Source organism: Mytilus edulis, chromosome 13, assembly GCF_963676685.1.
Source record: "Mytilus edulis chromosome 13, xbMytEdul2.2, whole genome shotgun sequence".
NCBI classification, from domain to species: Eukaryota; Metazoa; Mollusca; class Bivalvia; order Mytilida; family Mytilidae; genus Mytilus; species Mytilus edulis.
Window position 1 is genome coordinate 65,713,055 of NC_092356.1, and position 15,823 is coordinate 65,728,877.

At 35.0% G+C, this 15,823-nt stretch overlaps 1 protein-coding gene across 1 annotated transcript; it reads left to right on the forward strand.

Moving 5' to 3' along the window:
- Positions 1 to 3,864: 3,864 nt before the first annotated feature.
- LOC139500885 (protein toll-like) lies at positions 3,865 to 15,105 on the forward strand. The gene is made up of 2 exons (XM_071289776.1): positions 3,865 to 4,044; positions 11,464 to 15,105. The coding sequence occupies exon 2, from the start codon at positions 12,029 to 12,031 to the stop codon at positions 14,894 to 14,896; it is 2,868 nt and encodes a 955-aa protein (XP_071145877.1). The 5' UTR covers positions 3,865 to 4,044; positions 11,464 to 12,028; the 3' UTR covers positions 14,897 to 15,105.
- Positions 15,106 to 15,823: the final 718 nt, after the last annotated feature.

Consider the following 15,823-nt stretch of genomic DNA (forward strand, 5'->3'; position numbering starts at 1 on the left):
TTTGTTTTTCATACATTATTTTGTACATCGGTTAGGGCGTTGGTTCTATTGTTTGAATTGTTTTGCATTTCTCATTTCGGGGATGTTTAAACGGGTAAACCAACGGTCTAATGTATATAAAAAACGAGAAACACTGATGAACAACATTAACAGACGACAAATACTGAACATCAAATTGCACATACATTTATGACAGTGACTTATAGTTATCCCTATGACTTGTTGTCACTCTTTCCCTATAGAAATTGTACAACAACTCGAGTTTGATCTGAAGAAATTCATAAGAATTAAAAAAAAATATGGTTTCTCAAAGAAATAAACATAATAGTTATAGAAAACGAGTCATTATCATGATGCATGGACTTTTCGTAGGCTCGGTTATTATTCTTTCTTATGTTGTACTGTTATAATCCTGGTACTTTTGATAACTAATTATACCACTCTCCCAGGTTAGGGGGAGGGTTGGGATCCCGCTAACATGTTTAACCCCGCCACATTATTTATGTATGTGTCTGTACCAAGTCAGGAGCCAATTCAGTGGTTGTCGTTTGTTTATGTGTTACATATTTGTTTTTCGTTCATTTTTTTAACATAAATAAGGCCGGTAGTTTTCTCGTTTGAATTGTTTTACATTGTCTTATCGGGGCCTATTATAGCCGACTAGGGTAATCGTATCGTGAAACACGAAGTTCAAAGTTTAAAATCATGCACAATTTATTTATATACGAGTTAATAACCGATGGTGCGTTTCATTTCATGTCCATTTTCATGTAAAATAATGAGCACAAAGCGAAATCCGAACTTTATTATGCTAGGATGAAGATAGGATGATCTTAAGACACCTTATTGGGTGTCCTAAAGTTAGGACGAAAAATGAGACATATCAAAAGTTAAGAGAGCTGCGAGAACACGACTTATGACAAAGACTTGACATAAGATAGACTTAGGACACGTCCTAATCCTAAGATAGCTTCGAGAACACCACCCCTGATTTGCAATGACGAATAGTGCGCCAGTGAACTTGTGGTTATTCTCATATCAAATAGAAACTCGAAATAGCCTGTGTCGCTTACTTAGGTCTATGAGTATATTTAACAAAGGACACTTTCTAACACTGTAGACAATCACGGGAATATTATTCATAACAAAAAACCTTCTTTGTTGATCTTGTATTACTGATCCTTTTTCTGTTTATTTTATCTCTATATTCTTCAGTTTTGGCTCAAAACACTAAAGCGGGTAACACAATTGTCATTTAATGACAATCACTCATATAAAGACGACAGTTTACTAAGTAAAAAGGAAAATCACAAAAATACTGAACTCTGAGGAAAAATCAAATCAGAAAGTCCCTAATCAAATGGCAAAATCAAAGGATGAAACACATCAAACGAATGGACAACAACTGTCACATTCCTGACTTGGTATAGGCATTTTCAAATATAGAAAATGGTGGATTAAACCTGATTTTATAGCACTAAACCTCTCACTTGTATGATAGTCGCATCAAATTCCGTTATATTTACAACGATGCGTGAACAAAACAGACAAAATAGGTAAAATAGTCAAATATGGGAACAGCAGTCATCATTGAGTTACAATATGAAAACAAACAAACAATACAAAAAAGGCACAAATTAAAAACACATTCATTGCTTTACGTGACTGACGTCAGAAAATTCAAACGTCACACGGGAACAATAAATTGATTCGAGATACACGTTATTTATTAAGTCAACAACGTTATAACACACAGATAGCAAAATGTCAGCATGATAAATTATTCTTGGTGACTGTGTGTATAATCAAAATATATGATTTGAGAACAATAAAAGTTCGTGTCGGAAAGAAGAAAATTAAAGCCTTATTTTAAATTAGTATGTTTGTGCGTTAGTTTACGTTGACTACTTCTGTTAGTGTGTCAGTGTATCTTCACAAGAAACGATGTTTTAAATATTTTGTGATACTGAACTACTTTGTAACTCAAACTCATTTAAAAACATAATAATTATACTCAAATATAAAATGAAATATATAGTTTATTTCCTCCTAATCGGTTTTGATAATACCCTTATTTCGATATTTCCTGGTAAAATGCTTAATTTGAAAATTTCCCCGAAATTGGGTTGGACAATATTGAATAAAACGGATATACTTTGGGGAAAAAATGATTTGATCGTATGCAATTTCACTCAAAAAGTTGACCGAAACATTCGAGAAAGTAAAACACAATCCCAATGTCTAAATGTCTTTACCTACAAGTAAACATAAACACATACCATATGCTTAATACAATATCGTAAGTATTAATGTATTTGTTTACATAATACCTATACATATATATATATAATCAAGCGTTTGTTTTTGAAAGCCTGCTGTCAAAATTTGTGTAACTTTATTGTTAGAGTTTTATGTTACATTTGTTACACATTGAATATTTCAATTTAATGGTATCTTTTATATTATAATTACGTAAACATTTGAGAAGCATATGAATTTGACTCTCTCAACACTCAAATGGACTACCAAAATGTCAGTATGCACCTCACCTCAGAAGCTAAAAAAACCTTTAAATAGTCTTCTAAGAAGGGATATAGTTACGATACTGTTGTCAGGTCATTAAAGATTGCATATTTTGGCGTTAATATTGATTCACTTATAGGGTCTTTGCGTCGGAACTAAACACATTTATTTAAAAACCAGTTGTTGGCATGACACGGGTGATGTTCTTCTCATATATGTTATGATGGTGTGATACTTAACCCCTCACGGGAAGGATTGTGCCTGATATTCATATGATGAAGACATAATCTTTCAATCAGTTTAATTGAAGTCTGGAGCTGGCATGTCAGTTAACTGCTATTAGTCTGATGTAATTCATGTATTATTGTCATTTTGTTTATTTTCTTTGGTTACATCTTCTGACATCAGACTCGGACTTCTCTTGAACTGAATTTTAATATGCGTATTGTTATGCGTTTACTTTTCTGAATTGGCTAGAGTTATAGGGGGAGGGTTGAGATCTCATAAACATGTTTAACCCTGCCTCATTTTTGCGCCTGTCCCAAATTAGGAGCCTCTGGCCTTTGTTAGTCTTGTTTTATTTTTAATTTTAGTTACTTGTGTACAATTTGGAGTTTAGTATGGCGTTCATTATCACTGAACTAGTATATATATTTGTTTAGGGGCCAGCTGAAGGACGCCTCCGGGTGCGGGAATTTCTCGCTGCATTGAAGACCTGTTGGTGACCTTCTGCTGTTGTCTTCTCTATGGTCGGGTTGTTGTCTCTTTGACACATTCCCCATTTCCATTCTCAATTTTACCGTATTATGGTAGCAAAGCATGTAAACATACAGCTCTGCTAGAACTGATATGTACAAATGTGTGTAAAAGACATGATGAATCTTCTACATTTCGAAATGCCGAAAGCATCTGTGTTCAAAATTGAGTGGCAAAAGTAAATACTTTTGTATCAGTTTTTGCAGTTTTGGATCAGTGTAAGAAGTTTTAGTTCCTCATACAAATACATAAGACAATGTTTGAAACATAAATACTACAGGCTGAGAGTCTGATATGTTATGATCATCGGCAAAATCACTTATGTTAAATATTAAATTATCTTTAGGTATATACATGCGCTGTGATACCTTGAAAGCTAATCCACATTGCATGACTTGAATAAAACGTTCGTCCTTAGAAGGAATATTGATTCCATATCATGTGTATGATGTCCTGGCAGTGAACCAAATTTCATATGATTATTATCAAAACAATATGTTTAAATGTCTGTCCGTGTTTTTGTTATAAGAAACGGACTACAATGTCACTTTGTATTACACTTTGACCACATATTTTTACCTGGTTATAGTAGGCATTTTCGGGTGAATTTACGTACTAAATAAGATTTCCTGGTAATCTGCAACTGCAATCATTTTACATAGGTAGCATACATGGAAATTCCTTCAAAAAATAAATGATTCAGTAAATCGGTTTGCGAAACCATGTTTTTATTTAATTAAGTGGATGGTTAGCTTGTGTGTGTATGTAAGTATAAGTTCGATGTTAGTTTTCTATACTTGTTTTACTGAATAAACTATTAATATGATCCAGGACCGTTTTCCTAAATAAACAATATTGTGCATTTTATGATTAATTTTACCATTATCATCACACGAAGTTCAATTGGGATATATCTGTTAATTCAGCATAATATTGGGGCATTGTCCTTTTTCCATGTGAAAGATTTTGAGAAATATGGGATTCGTTTGTCATTACAAGAAGAATTTTGTTTATCATTGTAACAGTTGTTTTATTTTTCTTAAGACGTTTTCAGTAGGGGAAAATATATATGTACACTACGCTACTGAAACAAACGAGCTTTTGGCGAAAAATCAGAATCAAGAACTTTTAAAATAAACATGACGATATGTGTTATAATAGTCAACAATCGAATTATCTACCAGATCTACAGTTTAAATGACATGAGAATAAATATTTGAAGGTCCCTGCACGTTTTTCATCAAGAGTAGTGTATGTGGGGGAGTATGACCCCCAAACCTCGGACGCGAGACGCGAGCTGCGCGCATGCGCCGACGCTATATTTGGGCCTTAGCGTGGACGCCGTAGTTGACTCTGAAATCTAAGGGTATGACTCACAGGCCGACGCCATATTTGGGCATTCGCACGGACGCGAGCGCTATAGTTTGACCTGAGCGCGGACGCGAACACTATATTTGGGCCTTCACGCGGACATCGGGACACCAATTCCATATTTGGACCTGAAATCGGGACGCAAGACGTTATAGTTAGACCTGCGCGCGTACACTCACGCTATATTTGGGCCTCAGCACGGACATCAGAGTTGGACTTGACATGGGGATGCATACCTAAGGATATGACTCACACGAACACCTTATTTGAGTGCAGAGGCTATAGTTGGGCTTAGGCGCGGGCGCTATACCTAAATATTGGTCCAAGCTACCCTCCAAGGTGGACGTTACGTCACACTCTAGAAAGTGGTGTTCGGATAAATCTCTCTCACACTTCCAGATACTAGATCTGGTTCAGGACTTGAGACCTGCTACATATTCATGTAGGTGGTTTAAGATTCTTTTCTTTTCTTTTCTTTTCTTTTCTTGTTTTATTATCTATTTATTTCTTTCTTTATTTTTTTTTTGTATCATTTTTTTTTTTTTTAACCAAATACGGCTACGAGTTTGCTGTCATTCTTAATCAAGTCAGTGGATGAAAAGGTGCTGATAATGTCCTTCATCTCCAGTTCTCGACATCTCAATTTGACGTAATAAATACAATTAGTGGAGCGGCGGAGCAGACAATTTCAGAAATTTAAATTACCTAAATACCTCATGGACTTTTAATAGCTCGTTGGAAAGCTGAAATCGTGTACTTTTTGAAAATATGTGTCGTCAATATGAAAGCTGGTACCATTATGCCGAAAATCAAGGTCAAAGGTCATCACTTAAAAAATCCTATTTTCATCTCGAGAAACAATACCATTGATATTTTTCAAAATTAATAATCTATTCAATAAATTAAATGAGTATTACTATGTATCAATGTGTTAGTTCATACAACTTTGTTTTTTTATTTGGACTTGACGTCAAAAGAACGTTATATTTAACTTTTTTGAAGGTAGTCCGTGGTATACAAATTTTAAAGGGTGATCATAATTTCCAGGCACCAAAGAATTAGAGAAATCGTAATTTATATCTGGTGTTTCCTTTTCAGCTGAAGAACATGCTACTGCTTTTAAATTATGTTTACTTGTGTAGCTTTTAAAACATGATCTATGGTACCTAAATACGGGTAATTTACTAGATATTTCATTGCAGAACTCATAAAAAAAACTGAACAAATCATCACGTCTCTTTGCTGCAGCATTTATCAGGCTTTTTCTTCCAGATTCCGTTGATGTTATCAAATTTTCATCATCAACAGAATTGCAGATAATGCAATTGTCAACACCAACTTCCACTCTCCTTTTTTTTTTTGGCATTCGGAGGGACTAGTTTTAATGAGACTGATAAATTGTCCATTTGATGAAATAAGAAACAAATCAAACACACCTGAAAACCAAACAAACCCTACAATGATATTCACTTTTCCCGTTGAAATCAACAAAATCTAATACACAACAATACCAAACAATATAAATTAATCACAAAGCTTCGGAAATTACAAAATGAACAAGAAATATGCTTGAAAACGACTACAATCAACCTTCGAAAAATTGCTGAATGTTGGACTATAAATAGAAACCACAACAATGTCGGTAAATTTGAGACAAATATTCGGACTTCAAATCTCAATAAAAAGCCGATATTTAGCCAAATATTTATCTTATAAAGAATTTACTGCAAAAAGTAAATCGAGTCGATTGAAGTATTATACGACGGCTTTATTGTTGTGCCTTTAAAATACAACTATACTGCACGTGCAAATAATGCTAGGTGAAAAACGATGATTTTTCACTGTTATTTTCAACCATTTTCAGATGCATTGTGCTCTCCATATAGGACTTTTTAAAAATGCTCTTGTATGAAGTTCAAGAATAACTATATTTACCAATTTCGTTCACAAATTATTTTTTAGAACGTGTTTGATATGAAATATGAGTACCGAATCAGCAGTGGGGTATACGATGCAAGTTGGGTAACGTCAGTTAAGGCTTTTTTTAACGTCATTTGTAACACATTTTATTTTGACGACAAACATTTTTCAGAAGTTGAATAATCGATAGACATTTTAAGCCATTAAAATCCCATGAGGTATTTAGGTAATTTAAACTCGTTAACTAAGCGACTTTTTTAACTTTCGCCGCTCCACTAAATACAAGCCACAGGTATTTGAATCATTGGGTTGAATTTGATTGCCAATCACACAGTATTCCGGTCCATTCACGATGAGTACATTTCTAAAATAGCGTTGGTACGTTTCCGGGTATCGACCTAAGGAGTCGAAAAATTCGGGTGGACCCGATGCGGGAAAATAAAAAGCCACCCAATGACTCCCCTTTTGGTCACAGTTGTCCGTATTGACTACAAACGTTCTAGGCCTGTCGCTCACATAGCTAGGCAAGTCTTCTGCACAGCACACGGTCACGGGCAATCCGCTCAAAGCATCCTCTACATCTTTCCCGGTCATCGGAAGAGCAATGCCGTTTTTCTTCCCACACCCTTGCTGACTATGGGTTTCCAATCCGCGAAGGTGAGCAAACACTACTCCACAATCCCGACAGGCGATGAGATCTTCTCGTCTTTCAGCATCGTCCGACGATACGTCTGTTGTCTCGTCGGCCATGTCTTCGTCTGACGAGACCGAACTTTCGTCTTCGGAGAGATGGGGGTCCTCCTTCTTTTCATCATGTGTCTCTCCTTGACCGATCTGCAAGACCTCTGTGCGTAATCTGGAGGCTTCCGGGGTTTTAGCTTTTAGGTCAACCAGAAGGTACCCGAAAGGTGTCCTCGTTGCCTCTTCGAATTTCCGGAGAAAGAAGTCCCCTCGAGAAGGATACATCTGTCGGCCCAGCGTCATGATGGGTTGACGATCAATGGGGTTATTAAAGAGAACGAGATAATGACAGTTTCGTCTCTGGGTGGGGTCTTTGCCAAAGTATAAATTCTGATTCAAAACGACGACCGATAAATTTCTATGGTGACTCCCTTCCGTAAACAAATCATTTATTCTGGAGTCTTTGGCCGAGGTCGACATGAGATCATCTAATAGGATCATGTTTCGAATGTTGGGATCGAAAAAATCGTCCCTTTCGAGATCAAAAGGAATTCCACGAATGAATTCAACGCGTGGAAGCACTGTTCGTTGTAATTCCTTGTAAAGAGGTTGCCACCTTTTATACAACCAAACAATTCTTTCTGGACTGGGACTACACAGTCTTTTTATGTGTTGAAGCACATCTTTCATAAAATGAGTTTTTCCGCAGGAGGTGGGACCGGACACGATCATGGTAAAAGGGTGGCTAAACACGAAAGTCTCCTGTTGCTGCTGCTGCTGCTGCTTTTGCTGCTGTTGTTGCTGTTGCTGCTGTTGCTGCTGCTGTTGCTTTTGCTGCTGCTGCTGCTGCTGCTGCTGCTGCTGCTGCTGCTGCTGGGGTACATCTGGGTGGTATAGTGGCTCATCGGAAGAATGCTTACTTCTCATATGTCTTTGAAGATCGTGCGGCCACACATATACTTTACGGCAAATATTGCAATTAAACATATTCGTAATGTCCTAAATATGAATGTGTAGTTTCCTCTTATAGATTCTTCCTACGAAAATGTAGCAAGAGAAATACGTGGTCATCTTTTAGACGACATATTTGCAAATGATCGTCTCTCAACACAAATTCGATGTGATACAATTCATTCCTGGTGACCGGAAAATAGATTGGTTTCTCGAACGTCACGTCCGTAATATCTTCATTCAATAACCGTATCGACTGGAGAATAGGGAGAGCCGTTTCCCTCACGTACGACTGGTGCACGAAATCGGAACAGAAATACATACGTCTCGTTAAGGCTTCTAATTCCGGTATGAACGACACCTCCAATAATGCACATTCCCACGATCCATCTAACGTATAGCGTTTGGGCAGTCGCACTTTGAAATTGCCACCTACATTGTTTGTAAACGTTGAAAGCGAGTCTTCGCTATTAATAAATAAACAAAACTGGTCCATAATATTCATTTCAGTTTAACCTTTAGTCTCTCTCTTATAGCTTTATTCAACCCAACCCCGTAGTTAAGAAATAAACGTAAAAAGTAGTTGGTTGCTGAATATTTAGTGGCAAATATTTCATGCAATTTAACAATAAAAACAATAGGTATAGGTCTTGTGATAAAGCGAGGGAAATTTGGACTACCGGAAAATGAGGAAACATTGGATAGAGACAAACGTTTTGTTAACAGGCTAAATCGTGTTATGGATGAATATATTAGTACAGTAGACGAATTTAGCTTCTATACGATTGAAAAAATTTATAAATACAACTTTTATGGTTTCTGTACTCGTCCTGACCTATCTCTTTTCCTTAACATTTTGTTATCTTCAACACAGTTTTATGTAGAGGAATATATAGACATAGAAATTGTTTGATTGGACCGTATGCTAAGAGCCGCCTACCTACAAAGCCAGTATCGTCTCATTTAAACCGGTTCAAACCGGTTCTGGTTTCTATGCACAGACATAATTCCTTCACTTGCACAACAACTAAAAGGATAAGTAGAGAGAAATCTTACAGCATAGGCCTACTATTCATATTTGTTTGTATTCTTTTTTTTTTTTTTTTTTTTTTTTTTTTTTTATTTATTTAAGCAGCCCTTAGTTCTTTATTCCTTATAGTTTAGCAGCCGTATATTTCTCTATTCCATACAAATAAAGCAGCCAACATTTCCCTACTTTTTTTATCAAAAAGAATTATCATCTTTCTTTATTCTTTATTTATATATGCCCATTATTATAAACTCCATTAAAACCTCGTATATAAATATAGATAGATTAAATACATTATCCGTGTATTTTTGAAGATAAAATCAATGACGGCCGTTGACTTTCCAACTATATAGATAGGATATAAATGGGAAACAAATTTTAATGACCAGATGTGGATTTTAGTTAATCATTCGGGGTGAAATTTTAATCATATGATATTAATTAATTATAAGTGGTTCAAATGATTTGGAAAGCAATACTACCGAATATTTACGGTTTATATAGATAAGTAATCTAAAAATTAAAAATAATTATTTGATGTCACAGACGATATTTTTATAGTTGTTGTCCGTTAATTAAAACCAGACAAAACACTGTACACCTGTAAACATGTTATTGAAAGAAAGTGTATAAAGATAGTTACTGATTTTTTAATCACCAGATGTGCTTTATCTCTTCATCTAATTATTTGAGGTGTCATTTTAATCAGGGCCATATGATATTAATTAAGTGGTTGAAAGAAATAGAAAAGCAATACTTCTGAATGTTTCACGATTGTCATGTTAATAAGATAAGTAATCCAAAAACTAGAAATAAAAAGATAAATATTTTATGTATTGATATCAAACATTTGAATCCAATTATCTTTACACGTGCATCTACTTATAGAACCGCCTACTGGATTGAGTGACATTTTATCTGAATAATAGAAATAGGATATCTTGGAGAATTCTTACAGTTGTTATAAGCATGTATAAGCAGTAACTATTTTAAGAGGAAGAATATTCTTTAGAGAATTATCACAGACTTATTATCTAGGTGTTGGGTAAGCGTTTAGCAAAGAAAAATTGCGCGTCCGTTTTGGAGGGTATACCGTCTACTTTTAAGGGTGTGACGTAACGTCCACCTTGAAGGGTAGCTTGGTCCAATATTTAGGTATAGCGCCCAAGCCTAAGCCCAACTATAACCTCTGCACTCAAATAAGGATGTCCGTGCTGAGGCCCAAATATAGCGTGAGTGTACGCGCGCAGGTCTAACTATAACGTCTCGCGTCCCGATTTCAGGTCCAAATATGGAGTTGGTGTCCCGATGTCCGCGTGAAGGCCCAAATATAGTGTTCGCGTCCGCGCTCAGGTCCAACTATAGCGCTCGCGTCCGCGCGAAGGACCAAATATAGTGTTCGCGTCCGCGCTCAGGTCCAACTATAGCGCTCGCGTCCGCGCGAAGGCCAAAATATGGTGTCGGCCTGTGAGTCATACCCTTAGATTTCAGAGTCAACTACGGTGTCCACGCTAAGGCCCAAATATAGCGTCAGCGCGTCTCGCGTCCGAGGTTTGGGGGTCATACTCCCCCCACTATACTACTATCAAGGAAAAAACCCCATACCATATATTAAACCATAAAATACCCGACATAAAAAACGTGAATTAATTCAAATGGGAAAATAACTATATGATTAATTTAAAAATTTGAAAAAACAAGTATGGTAGGCTATTGACTTTAAACAAAGACATGTATACAAATGAGAGCGCTCAATCCTCTCATTATTCCAAGTCATTAGTGTAATAGTATAACATAACAAAACTTTAAAAATCAGTGGCAAAAGACTAAACTAAGTCGATTGCTACTTCCTTTTAAACTTCATCAGACTTTCAACGAATTGTGATGCGCATTCTTTTCAACTTAAGATGAAATGATAATGTTAGAAATATTGACATTGTGCTCAATGTTTTGTTCCCGTTTTAATAACAGGACACCAAAACACTTTCCGCGTGACATTTCGATTATAATGTCTCATTAGCTTCAAAGAAAATTAAAAAAAAAACGTGAAATAGATAGATCTGTATTGGGTGTTGTGTTCAGCATTTTTTTTTTATACCTTTGGACAGAACACACAGCTGTGAATCCATACAAAATTGTAGCTATTTTAATTGTCAGAAAATACTTTTAGTTAAAGCATAAATACATTTTAACTATATAAATATTCTCATCTTTTCAATACTATTTTAAAGGTATCTACATCAAACGAAAGTCAAGGGGTCATGAATCCAATATTATGAAAGAATGGATATTTTAATTGGAACTGTAACATTAGTATTTACTGTACAGATGACATCTCCCAGTGGGTTAGAATGTCAGGTGGAACTTAAACCATACAATTTACAACCACTCTACAGTCTTAATTCGAAAACCGTTGAAACTATTGGACGCCAAATACAAATTCGGTCAGCTTATGATTGTCGCTTGAATTCAGCGGATATTATTAACGATTATAACTTTCCGAATGAAAGCTTAACAACTGCTATTTTTAGATTTATTTGCGACGAATATATTGAGATTTTTTTTTATCAGTTAGAAAACGCACTATATCGTTCTAATTTAATAAGCTACGTTTATCTAGACAAATGCGGTTTTGATCCAGAGGAGATTGATTTGTTCTTTTTGGTAACTTACGCTCGTGTTTTTGTAATATTGACTGCTAATTTTACGTCTTTTGAAGCTACACCTTAAAGATCATCGTGTGAAGGATACAAAAATATTCTAGCCCTAGGTATAATCTCTTTACACAATGATATAATGAGTTTTATGCAGTATATGTTCAATTGTAACAATGAAACATTCAACGTAAACGAGATTTTGTTAGGTCAGTGTATTGGAACTATTAATCAACAAACGCTTCGCAAAATATTTCCCGAACTACAGACATTAGAGGTACTGAATTGTGATATAACAAACACAGTGGAATTTCCGTGGTCGATACGTGATGCTTTTCTCCCATATAACTTATCAAGGTCTGAGTATCTACATCATCATATTAGTACTTCCTACCATCTTAACATTCCATACAACATGTTTCGGAGGCAGCTATCGTTAACTAATAATGGACTTACGACAGGAAGGAACATACAATTAAGTCGTAGGTTGCACTTCTTCAGAATTTCCAAAAACAACATTTCCTTTTTTGATGAAAATATTTTTGAAAATGTTAAAGGACTACAAGTTATCATATTAACTGAACTTGGATTACAAGAAATAAGGGAACAAACTTTTTCAAGACAAACTGAATTACTGTACCTTGATCTTAGTAAAAATAAACTTAGTGATTTACCGCCTGGAGTGTTTAGTCGGTTATCAAGCCTTACATTTCTACGTTTATCACATAACTGTTTAAGCGTGTTACCGAAACAATTTCTCTTTTACCTTAATAAACTGATTTCTTTAGATCTGGGATATAATAAAATACTTGCAATTGGTATCGAAGTTCTACCTGTGAACAGTGTAGCATTGCAAAGAATCATTTTGGATAACAATCCAATTATAGAATTCCCGATTATATTACTGTATATAAGAGGCTTAGGAACAATTGATCTTTCTTTTACAAATATATCTTTTCAAAATATGAATTTTCTTGAAAACATTGATAAGGCTGCACTAGTAAGAAGTGTTGAGCAATCCAGTAGCTCGATGGAGAAAAACTATTTACAAACAAGAATCAATTGGAGAAAAATTAACCTACTGCAAACTAATGTTACTGGGTTCTTTATTACAAATAATACAAGCTCACATGCCAAAGATGTGTTGTTGATAATATTGAAGCATTACAAATTCGAATTTACAATGAAATCTTTTAAATGTTATTCTGATATAATGCCGTTTAATGAATTTATGCAAAATTTGTATGACAGTGGAGTTTGGAAAGGAGATGAATATTTCTACAACGATTGGATATGCAAATTACCATCACAACTCAAAGAAAGAAAAGTACTTACACTCAAAGCAGAAGAGACCTATTCAATACTCAGTTTTTATGAATGCCCAAATTTATGTGAGTGTTATATTCGTGAGGCATTTAATGTTACCATAGTAAATTGCAGGCATAAAAAACTTGAAAGGCTCCCGAAAAGAATGCCGACTGGAATGTTGGATCTATGGTTAGAAAATAATAACATTTCAAAACTAACCGTACGGAAATATTTAGGAAATATACGACAACTTATTATGTCAAACAATCAGTTAGTTAAAATTGAGTCAGAAGTTTTCACTAAAATGATTAATTTGAAAATGTTGAAACTTGACAATAATCTTTTGATTCGCATCCCAGAAAGGATAAACGAACTAAAAATAGATAACGTAAACTTGGAAAACAATCCATTTGCTTGTGACTGTCATGCTTTGTGGTTTAAAAAATGGCTTAAAAGGAATAGCTATATAATTGACAACTTACGTGAAGTAACTTGTTTCAATGAAAACCACCAGGAGGCGCAACAAATAGTTAACTTCAAAGATTACAAATTTGTTTGTAAAGAAGGAACAATATATAAATCATATGTAACTCCCGTTGTTGTTGGAACCGCATTGCTAATTATTGTAGGCATTATAGCGATTATAGTAATGTACTTTAGAGAAGAGATCAAAGTTCTCCTCTACGTAACTTTTGAACTTCACCCTTTTGATCGACGGAAGTGTGATCTAAGAGAAAAGATAGACCTTGCAATAATTCACTCTAAAGACTCAGAGGAATTTGTGGAAGAAAAACTGGTATTGCCCCTTAAACGAATGCAATTCGTTATTTGTAGTGTTGCACACGATTTTATTGCTGGTAATTCTTTGCAGGAAAATGTGTCTTCAGTAGTATTGCAAAGCAAACATGTTCTGCTTATATTATCCGATGATATGATGTCAAATACAGTATTAATGGATTATACATGGGCAGAGTGTCAAAATAAAATTAAAGTAAGCAGAGCTAATTTTCTGATGGTAACAAACGTTACAAAAATGACTGAATTTCCGGCATTGAATAAGGATATTCAAAAGCATTTAAAACTGCATAACCATTTAAATTGCACAAGTGCATTATTTTTAAGTAAAATAAAATATATATTAAGATCATATCCAAAGAATACGCTTGGAACTAGTCCAGATAACCTGATGGTTGATGGTCCCTCAAAATTGGTTTCGTTTAATAGGGAGCTAATAACAAACGATAGTGAACATGATTTATTCTTTTGTTATTCAAGCGATGAACGTGATTACTGCCAAAACAACTTAATACCACGACTAGAAAGAGAATCGTACAGAATTTGTACTCCGGATAGTCATTTTCATCCTGGTGTTTGTATATTGACAAATATTGGGCTCGCTGTCGAGTCCTCGTCACATACAATTTTTGTTACTTCTAGTTTTAATTCATTCGATGATTTGCAATTGTTTGTATTTCAAAGGGCAATAGAAAAGACACGTCTTCAAAAGTATAACCATTTAATAGTAGTATTTATGCGAATGGATGCAAGTGGAACGGAAGACAGAGATGTTAAAGATTATCTTAATTCTTATGCATACCTAGAGGTTAGAGACCGATATTTTTTCTCAAGATTGAAACGTGCGTTAAGGCCACAACTAAACGTTGACTTATCGGATATACATATTGTTAGTACACAAATGTAGCATGGGTGTAATCAAATTATGTCGTTAAAAGATTGTAACATGTAATTTTCAGCGTAAATGTAGATAGTACTGGCTATTAGTCAGGAAACAGTAGCTCTATGTTTGTTTGATAGAATAGTTCTGTAGATTCTAAAAATATTTGTAATTGTTTAATTCTGCCTTTGTACTGTTTTAAAATGAAAAAATACAAGATACATTCATATATCAAAGGCGTATTATCTATTCATTTTGCATTTTTCCTTTAAAGTGTGTTAGTGAATTTAATGTGTTGTTACTTATATGTGTCAGCTATGTTAACGTCAGTACTAAGAATCTATAATTCAAGACCATTATGTAGCATTTGTTAACTTGAAATGGAATTGTCATCATCTTCTGATGAACTTTAAAAAAGGACGAGACGTTCTTTAATATAACACTGGTTCATCAACTGTTTGCTAAGACACTGGTATCGTTTTACAAAGTCTGAGTAGCAGCTGCAAGCGTTCAAATACCAAATGCGTTTAGAAATACATATCATATATGCAGGCAATGTTGGGATATTGCTTCTAGCGTAGTATGTGGATGTGTGTGTGGGGGGGGGGGGGGTAAGGGGGGGGGTCTCAATCATATCATAATAGTCATTTGTCATAGATTCTGGTTTTGAGATGACCATAATAAAATGTATGTCAAATTCGAGGCATACCATTGAAAAATGAGGCAAAAGAAGCCGTGTCGGTTTTTAGTTTGGTTCGAAAATGACAGAACATCATCAATATAAAATTGCGAATGGAAATTATTAATATATCTAACATCGACACGACTACACTTGTAATAAAAGAGGGACGAAAGATACCAAAGGGACAGTCCAACTCATAAATCGAAAGTAAACTGACAACGCCATGGCTAAAAATGAAAAAGACAAACAGACAAACAATAGTACACATGACA